This window comes from Laccaria bicolor, genomic scaffold (genome assembly GCF_000143565.1).
Source record: "Laccaria bicolor S238N-H82 LACBIscaffold_6 genomic scaffold, whole genome shotgun sequence".
In the NCBI taxonomy this organism is placed as follows: Eukaryota; Fungi; Basidiomycota; class Agaricomycetes; order Agaricales; family Hydnangiaceae; genus Laccaria; species Laccaria bicolor.
In genome coordinates, this window is record NW_001889877.1 from 1192800 (window position 1) to 1216158 (window position 23359).

General features: G+C 49.5%; 8 protein-coding genes across 8 annotated transcripts; 3 read left to right on the plus strand and 5 right to left on the minus strand.

Moving 5' to 3' along the window:
• Window positions 1–2529: 2529 nt before the first annotated feature.
• On the minus strand, window positions 2530–4956 carry LACBIDRAFT_293353 (uncharacterized protein; the record flags this gene model as incomplete). The annotated part of the gene is made up of 8 exons (XM_001878488.1): window positions 4768–4956; window positions 4686–4698; window positions 4114–4631; window positions 3467–4058; window positions 3284–3413; window positions 2934–3226; window positions 2880–2890; window positions 2530–2710 (listed from the first exon to the last, which is right to left on the minus strand). Exons 1-8 carry the CDS (start codon window positions 4833–4835, stop codon window positions 2530–2532), a joined length of 1806 nt encoding a protein of 601 aa, XP_001878523.1. The 5' UTR covers window positions 4836–4956.
• Window positions 4957–5571: 615 nt separating this feature from the next.
• Window positions 5572–6695, minus strand: LACBIDRAFT_290988 (uncharacterized protein). The gene is made up of 4 exons (XM_001878489.1): window positions 6477–6695; window positions 6212–6419; window positions 5922–6107; window positions 5572–5868 (listed from the first exon to the last, which is right to left on the minus strand). The coding sequence occupies exons 1-4, from the start codon at window positions 6625–6627 to the stop codon at window positions 5643–5645; spliced, it is 771 nt and encodes a 256-aa protein (XP_001878524.1). The 5' UTR covers window positions 6628–6695; the 3' UTR covers window positions 5572–5642.
• A 325-nt stretch (window positions 6696–7020) lies between these two features.
• WBP1 (oligosaccharyl transferase beta subunit) lies at window positions 7021–8675 on the plus strand (the record flags this gene model as incomplete). Its single annotated transcript, XM_001878127.1, has 6 exons — window positions 7021–7181; window positions 7229–7339; window positions 7386–7893; window positions 7947–8094; window positions 8146–8363; window positions 8418–8675. Exons 1-6 carry the CDS (start codon window positions 7037–7039, stop codon window positions 8614–8616), a joined length of 1329 nt encoding a protein of 442 aa, XP_001878162.1. The 5' UTR covers window positions 7021–7036.
• Window positions 8676–8789: 114 nt separating this feature from the next.
• On the minus strand, window positions 8790–10157 carry LACBIDRAFT_293357 (uncharacterized protein; the record flags this gene model as incomplete). The annotated part of the gene is made up of 5 exons (XM_001878490.1): window positions 8790–9039; window positions 9091–9670; window positions 9719–9826; window positions 9876–9958; window positions 10005–10157. 5 exons carry the CDS (start codon window positions 10155–10157, stop codon window positions 8851–8853), a joined length of 1113 nt encoding a protein of 370 aa, XP_001878525.1. The 3' UTR covers window positions 8790–8850.
• Window positions 10158–11351: 1194 nt separating this feature from the next.
• Window positions 11352–13382, plus strand: LACBIDRAFT_315786 (uncharacterized protein; the record flags this gene model as incomplete). Its single annotated transcript, XM_001878128.1, has 7 exons — window positions 11352–11834; window positions 11890–12545; window positions 12605–12706; window positions 12766–13000; window positions 13064–13097; window positions 13158–13285; window positions 13335–13382. 7 exons carry the CDS (start codon window positions 11352–11354, stop codon window positions 13380–13382), a joined length of 1686 nt encoding a protein of 561 aa, XP_001878163.1.
• Window positions 13383–13888: 506 nt separating this feature from the next.
• On the minus strand, window positions 13889–14856 carry LACBIDRAFT_324830 (uncharacterized protein; the record flags this gene model as incomplete). Its single annotated transcript, XM_001878491.1, has 2 exons — window positions 13889–14436; window positions 14496–14856. 2 exons carry the CDS (start codon window positions 14854–14856, stop codon window positions 13889–13891), a joined length of 909 nt encoding a protein of 302 aa, XP_001878526.1.
• A 477-nt stretch (window positions 14857–15333) lies between these two features.
• On the minus strand, window positions 15334–16074 carry LACBIDRAFT_315787 (uncharacterized protein; the record flags this gene model as incomplete). Its single annotated transcript, XM_001878492.1, has 1 exon — window positions 15334–16074. One exon carries the CDS (start codon window positions 16072–16074, stop codon window positions 15334–15336), a length of 741 nt encoding a protein of 246 aa, XP_001878527.1.
• A 2796-nt stretch (window positions 16075–18870) lies between these two features.
• LACBIDRAFT_324832 (uncharacterized protein) lies at window positions 18871–21866 on the plus strand (the record flags this gene model as incomplete). The annotated part of the gene is made up of 6 exons (XM_001878129.1): window positions 18871–18911; window positions 18946–19048; window positions 19117–20481; window positions 20583–20718; window positions 20767–20862; window positions 20926–21866. 6 exons carry the CDS (start codon window positions 18871–18873, stop codon window positions 21864–21866), a joined length of 2682 nt encoding a protein of 893 aa, XP_001878164.1.
• Between the last annotated feature and the right edge of the window lie 1493 nt (window positions 21867–23359).

Here is a 23359-nt window from a genome sequence, read left to right on the forward strand (position 1 = left end):
GCGTTAATCCAGGCACCTTGAGGTCATCGATGATGAACGCCTAATTCCGCTTTGAAACCCGGCTCCGGGTCCCTTGTAGGCAAGGTCGGTCTAGAGGATTCCGATATCTTTACTTCCCACTCGAAATACAGATAGATGGAGGGGTTGCAAGCCAAGACCTTTTTGCTCCCTCACCTGGATGTAAATGAGAAGGTAACCTCAACCAGTGTACAGAAAACTCCTATAAATCTCAACTTACCCGGCTTTCAGGTTCAGAGCGTTGATTCTCAGAGCAGCGCCAATGGAAGGTACTGACGGAACACAGTGGAGCTTGACGCAATCTTTGCGTCAAGCTCCTTTCGCGAATGCCATTCCTCCGGCAAGTGGATTGCGCAACCGATAATTGCGGCATGGTATCAAGCGTCGATGCCGTGCAATTGTTTGCCCTCTGCATTAGTGGTGTCTTTTGTCGCCCCCGGATTTTGAACCCAAGCGCTAAATCCACACTTCTCCATTTCCTTCCAAATTTTGGTAATTATGCAAGTGCCATGGTCAAGTACCCGTCTGCCGATCTGGGTCACTCAAAGACAGCAATGTGAGGAGCACTCACAGTGATTATCTTGTCGATTGCCGCACGTAGCGACTGCGTTCCCCGCCCCCAAGAAAACGACACTGTATACCTTATCGCCAAGCCTCCAATTTATCTCCTTCAATGAAATAAACGCGTATCACAACAGATTACGATTTCTCCTTTGGTTTCCGCTTTGGGACGACGCCATCGATTTTTCGAGACATCATGCATTCATAGTCGGATCCGAGACATCCGGACACGTATGATGAAAGGCCAAGGCTGATTCAGTGGCAGGCATCGATTTCGCTTTGTTAAACAAATTGATACCCATACTGATATGCTTTCTTCGCGTTTTCTAGGCCCCTAACTCTTGACCGCCGGACCCTTCGAAAGATAGGGAAACGTGGTTTATCTGTTTTTTTTGCGTTTCGCGGATAACTGGACAGAACTGTATGGTAACAACAATATTCCTTCATTCTACTCGCTGGTGCGCCATGGAACTATAATTCAAGTGATTATACAACGGTTGACGATATTTATTCTTAGAGGAGGTGTGTGGCGCGAATTGGTAGACATTCTCTGACCTCATAGCTGTTGTGGTGTTGCGAGTCGCGACGCCACAACAGCTGACTCGCCGCTGCCAAAATAATGATGCAGACCCGTTGCGTTATTTCCACTGTTTTTTTTTTTTTTTTTTTTTCGAGTCAAATTTAGAGTCTATTAGGGCGAGGCCCTATGTCAGACTTTACAACTTTTTGTAGACTACCTATGGCCCCTAATGCCATGTATTCCTGACCCCCTTGAGATTGCCCCATGCACTGGTGAGGGCACGCCCACAGCGAACATTCCCCCATCCAGCCCGGCACAAAAACGCCGTTTTGGGGCACATCCATATAGGTAAGCGGGGTAGTCTCGTCTTCTTGCTTATCTGTGCAATCCATCTTGGTAGTGTTTCGGCCTGTTAAGTACCCGATCGCGAAGCGACAGGCACAGTCGATGGGACGAGCATGATCAGGTGGAGACATATGTCTCGGTGTTTGTGCGTAGCTGTCTTCCTGCGTTTCCGGTGTGAATCTTGTATCTGTTGAGAGAGGGAGTCTTCTGCTTGAGGTCCGCAGACTGAGAGGCGGGTGAGAGAGAGAGTATTTCCACTGTATAAAGGCGACATAGTACCACAACATTGAAGTGAAAGGCGCATTTTATCTCTCTACGTGACCCATTGGTGGAAATGCGGCAGCGATTTATAAATAGATAGGCGAACAAGCTCAGCTATTTTTAGATCGTGGCTCTCCACAACAAAGCCACACAATTATCATCTCTCGAATCATAGGGCGCTTTCTCTCTTCCTTATCCTCATCTCCTTTCAATTTTATGCGGCATTCCGCTGTGTTTTAATTGACCTTCTGCGGCCGTATTTTCCTCCTTTCAGCTTCGACATCGCCATTATTCATTTCTCTCAATGTTATTTTATTATCAATTTATCATTCGACATCTAGTAGGGATTGAAGCGGTTAATCTTTCGGTGAGTGACTGTTGTCGAGTGATCCGTCAAATCTCATGGTTTTCCGGAGACGACTCCATATTTAATACATACCCAATTAGTCTTGAAGTACGTTTAAATTTTTTGACCTTTCATCTTCTGTTTCACTGTGTCGTTTTTGGGAAGTGCTCACCAACTTGAAGTTCACCTCATAATTATTGTAGGAAGGAAAGATTCAAATATATTTACAAAGTAGGATGAGATGTGGGGTCGTTATTAAATTATCTATCTAATCACAGAAATGAAGTCCGCCGAGATGAGTAAATTATAAGCACAGCTGCGTGGCCACAAATTCAAGTACGCAACTTCTTCCCGTGACATGGGCTTGAAAAGGACAAAGTGTTGTTTCATCAGTGGCGCGCGCATATACATTTTGAAATCCACAAGAAACAAACTAGCCATGGGTATATTATGCAGAGGTAACGGCATTCAGATCGTTCTATGACACAAGCGACACAAGCTGCAGTGGTTGTGGTACAAATTGCAGTGGCGGACTCATTCCGTATGGCTGCCCCAGTGGCATGAATTCCATCCGTTCTGCGTCGATGGTTCGTAAAAGTTCGACTAGAATGAGCAGGTTAAATAGAGCCAGCATTAGAGCGATAATAATTTCACGGTACCTGCTAAAGGAATGTAGACGCTTAGAGTTCGAAGAGCAGAGCTCAATAAATCAACACATTGGTGTATATATCCCGTGGTGTAAAGCGAAGAACCGGTGGTAGAGTTGTTCATAATTGTATTGCCCTTGAGGATTTTTATAAACGATTTGACAACACCTCCCCAACATACCTGTGTAAGGGCTGATGGTAAGCGTCAAATACCAAGAAAGTTCCGTAAACTCACAGCAACTATGGGGTCCAAAAACGGATAATCCGCTTCATGGAGTAGGGTCACCAGACCCACAATTCCATTGGCCGCCCATTCCAATTTCAGGTTCATGCTTTCAATGGGTTGCAAGTGAATCGTGGACACATATATCATCATGTGGACAACATATATGTCCATATCAATAAAAGGGGCTTCTGTGCGCCACGCTTCCACCCCTTGAAATAGAGGCAGGAGATGTATTATGCGACTCAAGGCAGCGTTTGCTGATCGATGATTAGCCCATGTAGCGCCATCTTTCGTCGTCGAGCCTGTAAGAAGAAATCAATATCAGTCGCGATAAAATTAAAAGTTCGTCAGACGCTCACTATGAACTCGAGACGTTCTGTCAAATAAACAGGCAGCCATCGCTTTTAAAGCGGGGATTGTCAGATTTGAGAAGTGGACATGGTCAGACTGGAGGTCAAATAAGGCAGAGGCAGGGCTATTGGCTCCGTCCTAGATATACGCTCAAACTCAAAATAAAAACGGATTGAATAAGAAAAACACACCTGCATGAAGCTACCCGTTGTCGGCAAAGGGGTCGTTATCCGTCGACAGGACGACTTCTCGTCGGGCAGCGCCGTAATCAAACCATTAGCTGCAGACCAAAGTCTATCCACCACGAAAATCTGCCAAAACACCGTTATCCTGTCCGCTATTGTGCCCCAATCGTGCGACATAGAACCATCAACGAATTCAGACTGGAGATCTGGTGGCCTGATTTGGTGTAACCCAAGCCCCACTGACATCCTGGTCGCAGCAAAGGAATGACGGTAGCCTTCAATCGCCCGACCATTGAAGTAGAAATATTGAGCTAGCAGACACGATGCTTGTATGACATCAATCAGTGGTTCTGGATTGCGCAGGGATTGAACTATCTCATGTAATGTTTGTTTCATGAAGCCCGGCTGAAGATCCGAACAGAGTGCGGAACGCGCGAAGTGACATCCAAGCAAATATACGGCATTGGTAAGTGCAGGATGGGGAAGGCCCGGAAGGGAATCCACCGGTGGCTCAGGGCCCAAAAGAGGAAATTTGTTGAATCGCGATAAATCGGCGTAGAAACAGCATTGCTTTTGATGTGCTGTGAATGTTTGAATGCTTGTCCGATATTCAACAAAGGTACAAGACATAGAAGACACTTGATAGAACTCACAGGAAAGCGTGCATTTCATATGAAACGGGTTCGCTTGTATCCCCTGATGGTATGAGAGAAGATTGGATATTATCGAGGCTTCTTCCTCTGCTATAGGGTGGTAGAGGCGCAACTGGAAGAAAAGGAGATGGTCGGATAGACATTGAAGGCTCCGACGAAGAAGTGCCCTTTCCCCAGCCAGGCACTTCGGATTCATCATTATAGTAGAGCAGGGGTGAGCCGGATGATGATGCAGTGACGGCCGACACTCTACGAGAATGAGCTATCGATGAACCGGGGTCGCGATCGTCGCCTGTCTCCTCGTTGGAAACCTGGGGAGAGTTAAGACTTGATGGAGACCCTCCATAATTAGATGAGCCCGATTCGCTTTCTAGCTCTCGAACCCTCTCCTCCAATGCAGACAATTTCTCCCGCAACATCTGTGTCCGGCTCTTCCTTTTGCTATCGTCGTATTGGCACTCATCCGGCCGTTTCATCTTGGTACATTGTTGACAGACAGGGCGTAAACCGTCACATTTCTGACAAAGAAACGCGATTAGATTCATCATGACGAAGAGATAGCTTCTGCGCACCAGCTTCCTTCTCCTACGAGGTTATCATGTTCAACAGTGAGTGGCGGAAGGTCGGACACAATCTCAAAAAGCATGGGCTCACCTGCAAGATAGACACGCCAATCCCCGGCGTAAGTTTCCGGTAGTGTCGGACTTGTTAGCAGGTGGCATAGTGTAGAGGTCGTGTTATGGCAACCGCGGAAAGAGGGTACAATATCTTGAGGGACTTTGAAGGAGGTCAATGAATCAGTGAAAGAGCAGAAGGTGTCATTTCAATGTGTCGAAACACGACACTTGGCGAAAAGCCATTTAGACGCCCAGAAGTCACTGGAAATGTCTTGAAACCAAATGGAAGGTTGTTGCCTCCGAATCAGGGTGAGGCCAAATTGAGGTCCGGTTCAGGTTCACCGGCGAAGGCTCTAAGTTTAGGAAAAGTTATCTTTTATTTTGTTACCTCCTGATTTGATGGTTTGTACCGTGAAACCCGACCCAATGGTCACCCGAATATTCTGACTGAATTCGATCTACTTAGGCAGTTCAGTTGTTCACTACGCTCGCAGTTATTAGCTCCGCCTTGTTGACACAATGATTCGTAACGATATTATACATACTGAGATCATATGCCCAGACTAAAACATTCGCTTTGCTCGAGAACACGCTAGTTAATACCACCGCGCCTGGTCCGCGCGTCACGGACTTGTTTCGATGAATATCATCACGAGCCTTGGACTCAACTTGAACACTAAACCCAACGACAACGACAGCGGGTGGTCGGCTCGTTTTCCCGCTTGAGCATCACACGATGACAGATGTGCCTGTTGACCAAGGAGGCGAACCTGGCTATGGAGAAAGTTCAGTCAGTGATCTTGTTGAGCCTTGAGAATAATCGTCCGTATGATCGACAGCAGTCCGGGCTGACGGTGCCAAAGAAAAGATCGACGTTTCTATGTTGTCAACCACCACAAATCTAGAGCATGTCTACTTTTTACTGACGAAAATTGATCGAAGGTTCTCCCAAACCACGCTCGGTGATTGAGCAGCGTCGATCCCATGCCACAATCCCTTCACCTTGTAGTAATCCACCACAGGTCCTGTTTGCGAGTGGAACGTGCGAAGGCGTTTGGTAAGTGTCTCCACATTGTCGTCGGAGCGCTGAATCAAAGGTTCCCCCGTGACGTCGTCTACGTTACGCTTTTTGGGTGGGCTGCAAGGTAAGTCGCGTGAGAAGTTGATAATGGGGGAGGGGAAATCATCTACTTGAATTCCTTATGGTACGACCGTCCGCTGGCGGGGTGGACAAGGCGACCGGTGATACGCGAAATAAGAAGCTGGTCGTCGATGAGAAGTTGGACCACAGAATCAATTTTCTCTTTGCGCTCTGCCAACATGCCGTCCAGCTTCTGAGCTTGGGGAATCGTTCGCGGGAAACCGTCTAAGACAAACCTAACAAAATTATTTCATCGATCAGACTTCAATCAAGATACAAGAATGAGGAATGAAGCCGGACAGCAGATCACGTTGAACTTCGTTTTCTCATCCCCACTCACCCATTCTTGCAAGACTTGTTGTTCTCGAGCTGGTCTTTGATTATGCCGACCATGATGTCGTCTGAAACGAGACCTCCAGCATCCATAATTTTCTTTGCTTCAATGCCAAGAGGAGTCTTTTGCTGGACTTGCTCGCGCAACATGTCACCAGTAGCCAAGTGGCAGACGCAGAATTCATCTCTGATTTTCGGGGCCTGGGTTCCCTTTCCTACAAAATACGCGTTCGAAAAGGTGATCCGTGATTTCTAGACGTATAAAAACATACCAGCACCCGGAGGTCCAATTAAGATTGTTCGAAGCTGCTGAGCTGGGGTCGGGGACGGAGATCCCTTCGCCTTCGCCTCAATCGCCGCAATCTTCCCATTGAGTTGAGAGACGAGGGATTTCAGGTATTCTAGTTCTTCCGAGGCCCCCATTTTTGAACAAAAGACGAGGTACGGATACAAAGTGGACGTAGACGTGGACGCGCGACGACGACTGAAGGGATTCCTGCAATGTCACATGTCACGAGCCATTCCGATTTTTCAGTCGGAGTTTGGTTGGGCCGACATCGGCCTGAAAATCATATGTACCACGAAATCCAACGATACTTCAGTCTTCTACGCTTACACGAAACAGAGTGTACATAGTGATGATTTTTTTCTGCAGGTTCCTTAGCTGTTTGGGGCGATTTACTAAAACGACTGAGGATAGGTGAGTTTGAGGTGAGTTGCTTGTGAGGCTTTTGCCAAACACAGACAAGCAGTGGCCTCGCGAAATCAAGTTGTCAACGTGGAAGGCTCTACTAAAATCCCATCCTACCGTCGGCGCGGTCCCCTCAGACCAATGCTATCTTTTCGCGGCGTCTTTTGGCTCCTTTCAGGGCTTACTGCTCTCGTAAATTCCAAGTCCAGTGCCGGTGATTCTATTCTTGTCGTGGTGGAACCGAATCATAGGGATAATTACTCAATATTCTTTGACGGACTCAAGGGTGAGTTACCACGCGTTGTCTTTGGAGCGTGTCATTGAGTTTACTAGAGCAGGGATATGAACTAACCTTTCGCCAGCCAAAGGAAGACGGTCCACTCATCATTCAGGACGATGTGCCCAACTTCTCACACGTCATTCTCTTTGCGTCGGAAACTAAAAGTGCGCCAAGCTTACCACTCTGGATACGCAGTCTCACAAATTTTAGATCTGGGAAAGGACATAACGCCACAGTCCCTCGTTCATTTGCTCTCGCTCAATACCAACATCATCGTTGCTCTTTCCACGAAACAAACCCAGCTATCTTCTCTTGCTACGGAGTTCTCCCTTATACTCCCACCCCCGGGAACCCCACTCGTATCCTACTTTCCAGAGCGCCAGGATTCTGCGTCCCTCATCCCCGTGGCGATCACTGCAAACCCTGTCGTCAGCAAAGATTTGCCCCCCGTGTGGTTTTCTGGAGTTCCTCAAGCCCTTGGAAACAACCCTCTTCTCGTATCGATTCTTCGCGCACCCCCACAGAGCTTTGCATCTGAAATCGACGGTGGGTCAGCAGACGCTCTGGTCGAAGCTGCGGAAAAAGGTGGTGAAGGCCTGTGGGCTGGTAGTCAACTCAGTCTTGTTACTGGTTTCCAAACTCTCACTGGCTCAAGGATCACTTGGGTTGGAGGTGTGAGTCTGTTCAACGATGAACTTGCACAGAAGGAAGTGACAAAGTATGTGAGATTTCTCCTTCTATGGAGAAACTTACCATTAATCATTACTGTAGGGGCGTCAAGTCTGGAAATGCCCAGTTTGCTCGTGAAGTTGCTACATGGACTTTCCAAGAATCCCAAGTACTCCGTATCGATCGCGTAGAACATCATCTCGTGAATGCAACTGAACCAAAGGAGCAGTACACAAATAACGACAATATCGTGAGTTCCTCGAATTTGCTTCCCGACTCTCCAGCTCATCCGTATTCTTAGGTCTATACGGCTTACATTTCCAAGTATGATGTCAAAACAGCATCATGGAAGCCTTACTCTGGCTTGACGGACCTCCAACTCGAATTCACCATGCTCGACCCCTTCATTAGAACTGCCCTTTCACCCGTTGTGGGTTCTCCGGGAAAATACTCTGTAACCTTCCGCGCTCCCGATAGACACGGCGTATTCAAGTTTGTGATTGACTACAAGAGAAAAGGGTACGTGCATTTGCCGTGTTTTCTGAAGCTATTACTCACCCGACTTTCTTATAGCTGGACACACCTGCATAGCTCAACGACGGTTGCAGTCGTACCCCCTAGGCATGATGGGTACCCCCGCTTCCTCAGCGCCGCTTGGCCTTACTATGCTGGGGCTATTAGCACTAGCATTGGTTTCTTCCTGTTCTCCGCACTGTGGCTGGGGGGCGAGGTGCGTGAGATCAAGAAGGGGAAAGGTAGTAAAGCTGAGTAATGAGATGTTATGTACCTATGAGCTCTGGCTTGCAAAAATGCATCAAGGTTACTTCCAACTTGTGAACCTCTTCGACGTGCAAACTGTTTGTTGGCCGAATTTTGTTGTATCTGGATGCTACAACTGCGTATCGGGAACCGGGTGTTCTGAATCTTCATCGCGACTGCTCCTGAATACACCTTATCTTACAAGTATTTTGTACAGATCTTTATGTAGCTAGCACTAATTGTACAGCTATTCCCCGGGAGAGAGCCTAGGCAACATCTCATTATACCGCTTTCCAAGTTCTGAGCATTCATCCATTCTTGTGGTGATGGCAAAGTTTTCAGAGTGGATAAGCCGGCCACAAAGCCATTCATATGCATCATCTACAACTTCCATCTTGACATCATGATAATAAATTCCAGCAAATGATTGGGAGTACTGAATCATTTTTGGATCAACTGAAGACAACGAACAGGAAAAAAGGCTCACTGTATCATACACCATCCAACGGGCACTCTTCCAACCGTTTTCTCCTGACCCATGTTCGTCGATGACGGCATTGAGAGCCGTGAATAGTCGATTGAGGTATCCTTCAGCCCAGTAGATACTCGTCTCACCATCTTCATGGTCATGCCAGTCTAGACCATCCACCTCAACATACGGTCCCTTGGGTACGGGTGCATCTTTAAGAACCTCGCGCAGGCTATCAAAAGAGGTTGAAGCAAGCTGTTCCAGAGATGGACGAGGCGGATATTTCTTGGATTGATTGAGATCGCAGAGCGCAGCTTCACGAAGCTTCTGGTGTGGCACGCTGCACCCCAAACGGACCGCCTCACCCCGTCCCAAGGCATTGTCGAGAGCCTTATTGTATGCATCCCATACCCAGAGTCGTCCGTTTGCCTTCAGATAGTCCCTTTTTCGTACGAGTTCTGGAGTTACGGCCCATGTGTCGACCGGAACGCCCGCAGGTGGCTGGGTAATCAATTGCACGGAGAGTCCATACTTTGTCGGTTCATGCCACACACCCTTGCGCCCCTTCGAGAGCCACTCGGCGTGCCTTTCCTGTAGGCTAGGAGAGGGTAATAGGTGCATCGTGCACAAGAAAAGACCCACTCACTGTGCTTGGAACCCCACTGGTCCACCGTATTTCCTCCAGGCTGTCAGCTCTATGTCTCTCTCCTGATAGAGCATCATGGGTTTACGGTAGTTTCCGCCATGGAAGTTTCTAGCAAATAAAATGAACATTATTAACGGAAGAAAGAACGGGCACCCACTCGTCCTCGACTCGGACGTATGGGAGATCCCTGATATCTTTGTCACTGAGCTTGTATTCTTTACGAGCCCGAGTCTTATTTATCTGGGAATAATGTCAGTTTTGCACGCAGGATAGTATATGTACTTACTGTTCGCCCTTCTGGGATATTGGAACAAGGCCAAGAAGCTTCATCTGTAATTAGTTTGGCCTTCTTCTTTGTTTGACGCTTGGGTGTCTTTAAAGGCGACGAGTTTGGCGACGCAGACTCCGAGTCGCAACCATGCGAGGTTGCCTTGGGCATCACTAGTCCCAATCAAACAATGATCCTGAAGAGATCGAGGAGACCCCAAGAATTTAAACATCACCCGGGATCGATTTTTTTTCATTGAGGCTCTCGACGCCTCGTTACCCCGGTCTTCCAAATATGGTATGTTTTCATCCAAAAAGGATATGTTTTTTCTACGAATTTAATTATATAGATGATAAAACCCTCCAGCCTCAATTCTGCTTCTGCCCCTTTCTGCCCGTTGACCTTTATATATGTTCGCCATCCTGTTGCCCCCTTCACTCCATCTAGACTTACCAGCTGCGGGGCATGAATGAGACGAGGTATAGACGAACAACAACGAGGAACATATCTGTTCCACGACCACCGCGTTTGCGATCTGAATCCGGAAGGAGTCCAACATAACAACTGGGAGGGTCCTAAAGCAATTTGGGGTATCATTTGGCACATACATTCCACATCCTTGTGTCGGTTGAAGGAGGGTATGAAGTCGGCTAGGTTGCTTGAATGGTTTATTTCAGGTGTTCATATGATCCTCAAGACCCGGAGACAAGTTGCATCCATCGACGTGTCAAGCGATTGGGCTGTCCTTGATGCCCTTGAGAAACGAGTAGTATCCCCTTCAAATCGTCTCGCCAATCCAAGGACCAAACCGTTCATTCAATCCCACTCCAAGGCGTCACTATCGCTAGTATCCACGTCCTCGTAATCCTCAGATCGCTCATCCTCCTCCTCCCCGTCATCCACTGTAGAGAACTGGTACGTCACCCTCCTCAACTTCGGTGACCTCCCATCGCCATCATTGTTATCACCATCGTCACTGCACGCCAGACCGACGCGTCTCTTATTAGCCACCCACTTCTCACGCAATGCATCATCGTCGTACATCATCACCATATAGGTATCGTATCCACCCGCACACAGCAACCAAGGGAAAGCTCACACCACATCGTGCCATGCACCATCTTCAAAGTCTTCAAATGCCCAAAGCCTGGGGTATTAGCAATCTTTTAAATCACCCTAGGATCAGACCACGTCCATCCACGCAAGTCAAGGTGTTTAGCGGCGGAGGAGAGGTGTAAAAAAGGTAATCGCGGCTTGAGCTAGTCCGGTTCAATGGAGGAAACGCGGAGGAAGAAGGAAAGCTTGTGCTGTCCAACTCAGGAACACAATATTGGCGCCTGTCGCCTCTTATCCGCTCCAACGACAATGGACCAACCCCAAGGGGACCAGCCGCCTCGAAGGGGAGCTACGCTGCGCCGCGTCGCATCAGTTATCGGAGACTTTTTCCACTGGCTAGGTGATGAAGGCACAGACCCAGCCAGTCCGAGCACTACGAGCGCCAATTCCGATGGCCCTAGAGCGCCGTCGTCGATGGATTTGCCTAGGGCGAGACCGCGCACGACCTACTGGATGCCATGTCAATGGGTGCCGGAGGAGCCAGAGGAGCCTCCGCCTATGGTGCCCAAGAAAGCTGGCGGGGCCAACGCTCCCACGGCTGACCCCGTCAATGTGTACGCGGCGCTCGCAAACGCGAAGGAGATGCTCGAGACCGCGAACACACCTGGGTTAGGTACGACAATGCAGAGGATTAGAATTGATAAGGCGATGGCCATGTTGAGGAAGATTGAGAGTCAGAAGTTGAAGGAGGTGGATATGGTTCTTGTGAGGGGGCAATTGTTGGTGGTGCAGGTCGGTTCCACTTCTTTTCTCTTGAGTATATGGAAGGCCACTGACCTGACCGTAGTGCAAAATGCTTGAGCTGTACTTCCAAAACCAGATCACGCACAAGGACGTCCTAGAGATTTTGCATCACATCGACGGCGCCATAACCACGCGAATTCAACTTCGAGCCAGTCCTGCCTTCCCTCAATCCTCAAAAAGCACCTCCGACTTCCAACGCGTCCTCGTGCACATGCTCAGCGACGGATCTTATGCGACGCCAGTGAACCGCCAACTCCTCCTCCGTGGGCTGGAGGATAACTTATTCAAGGTGTCAAGGACGGTCAAAGACCCCCTTCTCCGCGTTATCCACCTGGAGATATCGTGTACCCTCATGCGAGAGATCTTCCACGACTCCGTTCGGCAATTCGAAGATGGAAAGTGGGTTCGCGCTATGAGCCTCCTCAGCTCAAAGGAGTCTGCGCTCGATGTCCTAGTGGGGCTGGAGGACACGTATGAGGCAGCGTGGGCGGATGTAAGCGTGGGCTTGGGTGATTGTGGGCTGACGAGTGCATACAAAGTGGGAGATGCTAGGGCGTTGAGCGACGAGTTTGCAATGTTGCTAGCAATGTGTAAGGCGTCGCAGTTGCTCCATCTGGGAGATATGCATTTCGAGGACGTGGAATCCGGGGAACCAGAGGAGGTCTTTGCGCGGGCGCTGTTGGCGCAGGACGACTATCGGTGGGTCTAAGCATGCATAACGCTAATTAGGACCATGGCCAACTGATGGCTCCATTTAGTGCTGCTTTGAGTTTCGTCACGGGGCACGATGTGGAATTAGAGGGCAATGTGCTGTACCGTCTGGCTCGCTTCCACTCGAAGGTATCCAAACTTCGCGCCGTGTAAGTAATTTCAAGACTCTGATCCGACACCGCATCTCACTGTGTGGTTCCTTCCCAAGCGCACACAGCCTGTATCTTCGAGCAGTTCAACTGGCAGCCGCGCTAGCTCCCACACTGCCCAAAGGCGAATGGTACCTCAAGTGCACCGAGGCCGTGCAAGCTTATCGCGACGAGCTGCACGCCAAGGATGCGAAAGAGTGGGCGAATAAACGCAAGCCCATTCTAGAGAAGATGAAAGACGAGATCCAGAAGTTAGAGTGCGCGTCGTCGATGAAGGATGTGTCTTTTGCAAAGGTGAGTACTTTGTTGATTTGTTGAAGCGTGATTGGCTTGTCATGTTGATGGATGCATTGACAGTTCGTCTTCGAGACATGGCCTCCAAAGACAGAAGGTGTGTGGAGTAACAGTGCAGTGCCTCTGCGGTTTTCGTTGATCATTCTGTTATGAACAGGTCCCAAGGAGTTTCCGGTTCAGGCGACCGTCAGTTTGTCGAGGGCCGAGCACCTCAAGATCATTGCGCGTTACCACACAGACAAGAATTCAAAGTTTGGGGAAGAGTGGCTTGTGATGTGTGAAGAGGTGATAGTCAAATTATCTCAGCTCCGGGTTGCTTCTGACATTGTTACAGATATCTAAAGCACTGGTAGGACGATACAATCTGACAAAGGACATGTAAGGCCCGTATCAGCTTGCACCCGGGACTTGATTGTTTCTTCCACTTTTTGGGTGGAGTACTACGTGAGGCGAAAGGGCTCAAAGTGACATTCACCATCCAGCGAACTCTTTCCCAACCGTTTTTCCCGATCGCATGTTTGTAGATAACACCAATGAGAGCAGTGAATAACCCATTGTGATATCCTCGAGCCCAAAAGAGACTCGTTTCGTCAAAGTCTGCGTCATAATACGAGTCTATACTATCGACTTTAACATACTCACCCTGTGATATCAAGTGCGTTTTGTAGAACCTCGTACAGTGGCGCGTGGGCTGCAAGACTGGGAAACAACATCGACGCGTCAAGCAATTAGGTTGTCCTTATGCCCTTCAAAAACGAGTAGTATCCCCTTCGCATTGTCTCGCTAATCCAAGAACTAAACCATTCATTCAATCCCACTCCCAGCCGTCACTATCACTGGTATCTACATCCTCGTGATCCTCAAATCCCTGTCTCCTCCCGATACTCGTCATCCACCGTAGAACTGGTACTCCACCCTCCTCAACTTCGGTGGCCTCACATTGTCATCATCGTCATCACCATCGTGACCGAACGCCAGACCGACGCGTCTCTTACTAGCCACCCACTTCTCACGGAATGCATCATCATCGTACATCGTCACCATACAGTTATCGCATTCACCCGACCATAAGTTCGGGTTCAAATTGGTGTTGGAGGTGGGGGTCGTCTCCGGGTTCATGTCCGCATTTGAGTCTGCATTCAAACCCAATGCAGTCCGCCCAAAGTCATGGATGTGTATAATAATCACAACCTCTTCAAGGTATTCGAGTGGTGCTAGAGCACGTGCGTAGTGGATAGGCAACCCCAAACCCCCCTCATACACCACTCCCGTTGGCCTGTATTTAAACTTGACAGCACGGCAAGAATGACAAAGCTCACACCACATCGTGCCTAGCACCATCTTCAACGTCTTCAAATGGCCCAAGCCTGGGGTATTAGCAATATAGTGAATCATCGTAGGGTCAGACATCCATCCGCGCAAGTCGAGGTGTTCAACTGTGGAGGAGAGGTGTAAAAAGGGTAGTGTGTCCAATTTCTCATGTGGAAAGAAAGACCGCGTGAGCCAGTCCAGTCAATGGAGGAGACGCGGAGGAAGGTGGAGAGATTCCAGAAAGAGATGGTTTTGCTGAATGATTGAACGCAGTGGAGGTGTTTGGTCCATTTACTCCCCAGCTCAGGAAACCAGCCTGAGTCCCGTAAAAAGATTAGATTTTCTGGCGAATCGATGTAGAGAGTCCGAAACCACGCTTCAAGTGCTAGAGGACGAAAGCTTCGTGTAGTGAGGCTGAGCGCATTGATCGTGTCCCATGTGGGTTTGACTGCACAATCAATATCATCTGGAGTCGAGCGGCTCGGTGGGGGGAAGAAGAGTAGGAGATGGATGATTTCCCGGACTAGTTCTAGGGGGAGAGACATTGTGTTGGCGAGCAGAGGTAGACGACGGCCCTGAGTAATGAGTGTCGTCGATGGTACGAAATGGTACAGTCTAGTTGAACTGGCTCGTCCTAGGCTTCAAGGAACTCGGTACGTTGTCAATTACTTGGACTCAGCCGTTGCAGATGATGGTATGATTTCGTGGATAATCCCGGGAGTGTAAAGCCAGCGGAAATTGGAGTGGAGTGACAGGAAGTCTGCAGAAAGTGGGTGCTGTTATTGATGACAGGCTTCACACAGCGGAGACGTTGGTAGCATCAAGCTGCATCGTGCACAACGAAATTCAAGGTGTTCTCAAATTCCTTTGACGGTTGAAAAGGCAACATCTGGTTCTGGGGTGCCGGTGAGGATCAGCAGCTCTTGCATCTTGAAGGCTTGCTGAAGATGTCGGACATGGAAATCCCCATCGTTATCAGCATATGCTCAAGCAGAAATTACTTTGGGCTCTCAGACTCAGACTCAGAGCACCCTTTCCAGAAGCATCCCGACATGCAAGCGTTTCCCCACCCATTTCTCGGCCCTTTCCCCAAGCTCCTGGACTGCAAACTCATCGTCAACGCCGCGTTCCTTAACGTTCCCAACAAGCTTCAGTCCAGCGTTCTTTGCCGCGACTATCGTCTCCTCCAACCCATGGATATAACTAATCCCATGTACCTTGACCCCATCATCCCTCCGAAATCCAGCCCGACTCTGCCCCATGTCGGGGTGCATCCCGGTCACCCACGCCCACCCGCCCACCTTCAGAATCCTCGCGACAACCGCAAAAAATTGGTCCAGCATGACATGTTCGACCACCAGGGTGCTGATGACCACGTCAACTGGCGCGGAATCGATGAACGCGTCGAGATCCGCCTGCTGTCGCGTAAAATCTAGCAAACCCCACTTGACCTCAACCTGGCCACTTGGCTCTCCAGGCATACTAGCGCGCGCTTGTGCCAACATCCCCTCACTACCGTCGACCGCGTATAAGGTGCTCCCAGGTGGGAGCAGTCCCCTAAGTTTGGTGGTGTTTCGTCCAGTTCCACAGCCTAGATCCAAGAGCCTTACTGGCTTCTGAAGGACGCTGAAAAGGAGCGGCGTGATGTCTTTAAACGCGGCGCTGTCCAGGTGTTGGAGGACGTTTCCGTCGGTATCGTAGGTCGTTGCCCACGCGTCGTAAAAGGCCGTTGTGGGGATGATTATCGTAGAAGTGGCCGACATGTTGAGCTATGAGGCGACGAGAGCAAGGGAAGGCGATTCATATCAGTTGGTGCAGGGGTGAGTCACTTGAGGGATTTCCGATTAAGTAGGTCGATTAACGTGAACAGGTCGGTAGCGAGAACTCTGCCAAAGGGAATGCACAAGAAACGATGATGCTCACCGAATGACTTGTCAACGTCCTGGCATATGTCATTCTTCTAGCGTCTCGTACCAAAGTCTTGGAGGGAAGAACGGAGATCAGGCTAATGTTTGTCTGGTACTCAAAAACATACGGCAAGACGCACAAGCACCAAACCCACCCTCTCGCAACATATCAAAACCAACCCCGCAACACCCTCCCCCTATGCACATCGAACCCCGTAAAATAAATCCTCTCCCTAACCCACGACCCCTCGAAATACTTCAAAATAACATGTTTCGCCTGCCCCGAAAACAACCCCAACGAAAAATAAATCCTCTTCAACCCCTTAAACCGGTCGTCCTCTAAAAGCGCAACGATCCCCCTCCAATCAACGTTGTTTTGGAGGTTCTCCAGCTTGTCAATGACAATTCGGAAAACGAGCGAATGAAGGTGGGGAGAGGTGATGCTGGATAGGTGGGTTTTCAGGTGCTGGGCGGATGAGGATTGGTTTTGGAAGACGCTTATGTCGGAGAAGATGATGTGTCGGAGTGCGGGGAAGGTTGATAGGTTGACTAGAGAAGAGAGGGTGCACAGTTAGTAAAGTTGTTTTAGTTTGGAGTGTGTGGTAGATGGGTTGCTTACTGGACTTTAACACATCTTGCGTGACATATATAAATTCAAGACTCTTCGCAAGATGTTTATACACCACCGCAACCTCCTGCGCAACCTCTGCATCGTTCACAAACAAACAAACTCGAGTAAGGGGGGGCGGCGCACGCACGCCCAGAATCCATTGAACAATCTTGTCACCCGCCACAGTATGAAGGCTCAACGACTCCAAAACCCCTGACACGGGAAATTCCTCAGAGAAAGGGAAATCTAGTGTCATCCAACGTACATACTCCACACCTAAATGCCTGAGAGCGCGTAGCCCCGAAATGGCGATGATGAAGGCGCTTGTGGTGGTGAAGACGGTGGTTTGTATGACCAGGTGAGTTAGGGTGTTCTGGTAGTTCGCAAGCAATGAGGGCAGACGCGGGGCGGGAGGGAACGTCGCGAGGCGGAGAAATTCGATGTTTGGGAGTACACTGCACACTTTCGCGAATTGGTCTTCAAGCTGAGAGAGGGTGTCCGGTCGAGCTTGAATCGCAAATCGCGGGGAACGCATGCCGTTAGCCCCCTCATTCCTCGCAAAGTGTTTGCGTCAAAGCAATGTAAGAACTCGTCGATCCTTGGTGAACCCAGATGAACGTGCGCAAACAGGTGATACCGGCTTCTGGTAAACCAAGCCCGACAAACGAGGGTACAGGCTTTTAGTGTCCTGACGTCGTCGTATAAGTGATTCAAAATGCGCTCGAATAGTTCGGTGGGAATCGTGTTGACAAGTGCTCGCCGTCTTGTGTACCATGCCAGTGGGGGGTACAAGTCATGCTGAGCTGAATTTGAAGCAGCAGGCTCAGGCATGAATTGTTTGTGAATGAAAAGCAACGCAGGCTTTCACTTTTTCAATTCGTGGCGCGTCCACGCTCAACTGTCCACGTGACCGAATATAACCAAACAAACCATGACACTGTCCAAGTCGCAACTGAGACGGAGGAGGGAGAGAGAGCGAGGTGGGAAAGCAGATATGTCGGAGAAGATGATGTGCCGGGGTGCGGGGAAAGATGACAGGATGACTAGTTGTTTTAGTTTGGGATGTGGTAGTACTAGATGGCTTGCTTACTGTACTTTTACACATCCTGCGTGAGATATACACATTCAAGACTCTTCACAAACCTTTTATACGCCACAGCAACCTCCGCATCATGTGCATGCGAACAAACTCGAGTAAGGGGGGGGGCAGCGGCGCACGCCTGCCCATAATCCACTTCACGATCTTAATACCCGCCATATGCTGAAGGCTCAACGACTCCGAAACTCCCGACACCGGGAATTCATCGGGGGAAGAAGGAAAGTCGGACCCAGCGTCACCCAATGTACATAGTCCACACCTAAATGCCTGAGAGCGCGTCGATCCTTGGTGAATCCAGCTGGACGTGCGCAAACAGGTGATACCAGCTTCTGGCAAACCAAGACCGACAAACGAGGGTACAGGGGACGTCGTCGTATAAGTGGTCCAAAATGCGCTCGAATACTTTAAATTCGGTGGGAATCGTGTTGGCAATTGAGATTGAGAAAGGTTCCCGTTTTGAATGCCATGGAGGGTACAAGTTATGGTGGGTTGAATTTGAAGCAGGAGGCTCGGGCATGAATTGATCGTCTGGAGAATTCTAGGCAAGGCAGGCTTGTTTTGACGAGAGGGCTGGGAAGCTCCCGCATATGTCTGTCCGTTTCACAATCAACCGCAATCAAAAACGTGGGAATTGGCCTTGTGCGTTCCAACGTCTTGGTGTAAAAGCTCGAGCTTGCAATCCGTGTAATAAAATCTCCTCATGAAGCGTGAGAAAAGCCCTGTCTGTAGATAACCCAATCGCCCACGTGACCGAATATAACCAAACAAGCCACACCGTCCAAGTCGAGACTTTGACCAACTGAGTCGGAGGAGGGAGGGCAAAGCGGACGGAAACGGGAAATGGAACGAGTCAAGGGCTCAAATGTCAATGATTGTTGTGCACGCCAGAACCCTGGTCTGGGGATCCAGGATCCGTGGTTGGGGATTGACATTCAGGATCGAGATGTTCCGGACTGAGATCAGTCAAGTGCCAGTGAGGTGCAAGTGAGTGGTGATAAGAAGGTTATCGATTCGATAGGACATGGGAGAATGTTGGAGAAAGAGCGGCGTATTGGCATGACAGTCATGGCCGGGTCGAAGGGAACAAAGGGAGAGGATCGGAAAGAGAGGACCGAGTCCGAGTCAGTGACGTGTTATGTCACCAATTATTTGTGGTTCATATCATCATCATGCTCTCCTCGTCAATTAGATAGTCTTGCCCTTCCTCACAACGATGATGAACATCGCCGCCATCTCAGCGGCCGTCTCAGCTGCCGTTTCTTCTTCTTCAGCCGACTCGACGACATCCTCGCGTTCTCGTTCTTCACTACCAAGCAGCACAAGTACAAGCACATCTTCTTCACTCTCATCCACCTTCTCCGACCTCTCTTTATCCTCTTTCGCAAGTGCCCCATCACCACCACACTCCACCTCTGGAGCAAAAACACACGCATTCTTCGCATCGCCTTTCTCCTCGTCCTCCCCCGTATCGACACTCGATGAACCCTCAATCACCGCCCACTTCTTCGCAAACCCCACCGACCCTCCACCTCTCCTCCCACACCGCTCAAAACCAAAGCAGACCAACACGAACCGTATACATGTCTCCCGCATCTTTCCCTCGCGATACACTTCCACCACGCCCGACGCGAAACCCCACTTTATCGATACAGATACCGCCCTCCTCCTCCCATTGCCCTCTCCAAGCTTTGAAAGAACACACTCGTCTTCGTCTTCGATATCATCAGCGTCGTCTTCACGCATCGTAGATCCCAACGACCGCTTACCCACCCCGCCTCCCCCTCCTGAACAACACGATGAAGAAGAGCCCACACCACGCCCTGCGAACCTCGAGCCGTCTTTATCGCAGTTTGAGAAAGGGATGCAGGCGGAGGTGCTTGATGATGACGATGAGCCGCGCCAAGGAAGTATCATCACTTCGCATACGCCCCATCTCCTCAGAGAGCGAGAAACACCAACGCCAACATCGCGATCGATAGAGCCTACGCTTCGGTTGATGCGTCCCCTTGGACAAGGAGGGTTCTCGGCCGTATGGCTCGCTGAAGATCTATCGCCTGTGCCTCTTGCGTTGGCGTCTAAAGCGAGTGTGAGGGATTTGAGGAGGAAGGCGAGCTTAAATAAGAAATCGGGGGAAGAGGCGCGGGCGGGGTCGATGGAGGAGGATCCCGCTAAAAGTCCTAGATCTAGCGATGGAAAGGCTCTGTCTCGGAAGTCGAGTTTACGGTCCCCGACGACGGGGGGTGGGACGTTCCATCAGCAGCAGCGACAGACGCTGTCGAGGGATAGCAGTTTAAAGTTTAAGGAACGGGTGAGGGGGACGAGGCCTGCCGGGAGGATTAAAGGGGGTAAGAGGGGTGGAGACAATGAGGTGTACCTTGACGAGAGGCATGGAGAGATGGGTGTCTTGCGAAAGGAGGGTATAGGGGATTTAGAAGCTACTCCAAGAGGAAGGGTTGTTGCTGTCAAGATGACGGCCAAGCGGAGTATTGGAACGAGTTTATTGGAAGAGGAGAGGACGAGAGTTGGGTTTGTTCGAGAGGTTGAAGTGCTTAGGGTGAGTTTACATTATATCTCCTTTCCAAATCTTGATCACACGACATCGCCTCTTTCTGTGCCAAACAAACCAAATCACATGGCTGACTTTTTCTATTTCAGCACATATCGCATCCAAATATTACCCCGCTTCTAGCTCACTTGAACACTGCGACGCACCATGTATTGGTCTTGCCATACCTACCAGGCGGCGATCTTCTGGGTCTTGTCAATAACGACGTAGCGTGGGGAAAATTGGGTTAGTCATGCCGAATATAACCCGAATTAAATAACACTTGCTTTCCAGGCGAAACCGTTCTTCAAAGAGTATGGTGCGAGCTGGCTAAAGCCGTTGGATGGATGCATGGCGTCGGTTTGGTCCATAGGGACATTAAACTCGAGAGTACGTCTCTTCTTCCCCCTCTTTCCTCATCCCGCACCAACCAACCATCGTTTTTCTTTCCAGACATACTCTTAACAACAACGGCATACAACGCCCTCACACCCTCCTCCCCGCCACCAACCCTCTGCACCCTCCCAACCCCACCCCTCCCACTCATCATGCTCACGGACTTTGGCTTGTCAAGGTTCGTAGAGATAGACGAAGACGGCGATGCCGAGCTCCTTTCTACGCGATGTGGGAGCGAAGCGTACGCTGCACCAGAGCTCGTCATGGGCGGGGGCGGGTCCACATCTGGATCTGGAAAGAAAACACGTAGAGGGGTGTATGACGCCCGTGAGACGGACGCATGGGCTTGTGGTGTTGTTCTTTATGCGCTTGTGGCGAGGAGGCTGCCGTTTGGTGAAGGCGTCGCTGGTGCTGGTGGTGGAGGAGGAGGGAAGATTGGGGGGGAGAGAGGGGAGGGAAAGACAGGTGGTGGTGTGTTTGAGAGGAGGCAGTGGTTGATGAGAATTGCGAGGGGGGAATGGGAGTGGCCTGGTGGTGAGCTGCTGGAGCGTGTGGAGGGGGAGGAAGAGTTGGTGGGTGAACGATTGGTGGAGAGTCGAGGTGCGCGGAGGATGGTTGGTCGATTGCTTGTCCGAGATCCGAGGAAACGAGCAAGGGTGGCCGAGCTGTGGGACGACGAGTGGATGTGGACTAGTGGGTGTGTCGTTCCGGAGAGTGTTGGGCAGCATCCGCGTGTCGTGCCCATTGATTCGTCACATTCGGACGGCGGGGAGGATGTGATGTTTGCGTCACATGTGGACGAGGAGGGCAGGTCTGTGCCGATATTGAGGGTCCATGACGGAGGGGAGGCTGACGCTATGGATGTGGATGATGGGGAGTGGATATTCGACGATGAGGATGGGGAGGGGAAGGCTTTGGAGGGTGAGCCAGAGGAGGAGGAGGGGTTACTCCTTGATCAAGAAGGGATTGACAGTATCGCACGACAGGAGGTCGTCTGAGCGCTCGAGGCCAGGCTGGAGGGATGACGCCAGTTGCACGAACGATTACGCCACGCAGAGCATCGTCATTTGCGTATCTTCCCCACCCAGCAACCCATTTCAAACGAACGAAGCACACACACACCATCTTTTCTCATAACATTATTTTCTTCCGTTCTCTTGTCGATTTTTTACAGCGTGATCTACTTACCAGTGTTGTTGTTTTTCTACTTATGGCGGTTCCTCTTTCGAATTCCTTCCTTTCATTTTTTTCGATCTCGTCTTCCCTTACACCCACACCCACACCTACCTGCACGATTGTTAGAACTTTTGTAGAAACCCCGTACCGTGTATCGTTTACAGTTACAGCCTATTCTACTATCATCATCTATCTGTCTGTCTGTTCATCCTGCCCGAGTACTTTTACACCTTTTTAGATGTCTCTTTAGTCGCTACTATGTGTACAAGTACAGTACCTTTTATTTTAATTAGATATTAGATGTACTCTTTGAGATGGAGGCTAAAAATAGATGGCAAGCCTGAACGTTTTCTAAATAAATAAAAACTAACTCCCTAGCACCTGCACAACAGAATGGCAAACTAGACGACTTGTTTTTCAACCCATGCGGCGCGTGTCCCTCACGAAAGAGCATCATGCATACAATACAGTTTTTGCTGTTGAAAGGACCCACGTAGCGTTCACTTTCAGGCATGTTCGGCCTGCGGAGGACCACCGACGGAAAAAAGGAGCAAAAAAAAAAATCACTCTTTCCTTGAGGTATGGAATATCATGAAAATTCTTGTAGAAAAATAGGTCATGAATATCTTGAAGGTACCACATTTCCTCGATAAGCGTTGCGAGGACATACCATTCTTGTAGCTTTCCTGATGCAGCCATCAGGAAAAAATGGACTTGCGATATTGCGGTATGTAGACGTGATAGTGCTGGTAGCGCCATCGAGAGCCCCCTGATATATAGTTTGTGGTAGATGCACCGACAAATACATATCACTACAATTAAGTCTATAGCTTAGCGTGGTTATGCTGTATCATCATATAGTTTGATAGAGTCAAATTCCCGTAGTTGTACATAGCTCTATGTGAACTCTATGGTACAAGGTAGCTTGATAAATATTCTAAAAGCAGAATCGGCTTTTTCTTGGGGGGTAATCGTCATAGTTTCTAATATAGGAAACAACGTGTCAGTCTAAGGGTTTGAAGTGTCCATTTCATTTTGTAGTGTAGAGTAAGTATTGTATTCTATTTCGTATTGTAAATTAAATGTCTGCATTGAGCCGGACTCGAACTCCAGGGCTTGCGGTAATAGTTACCTACTAAGTTACTCTAGTCAGTTATCGATAGTTACCACTACACCAGCGGGCAATATATGAACACCGAATCTCAGGTGGCTATGATCATCGAGTGTCAAGCTTTGAAAGATCATGCCCTTAAGTAACAAACAGCCTGCGCGAAATGTTCAACTCCTCTGCCCACCACGCGCTCGAATGGTCCAG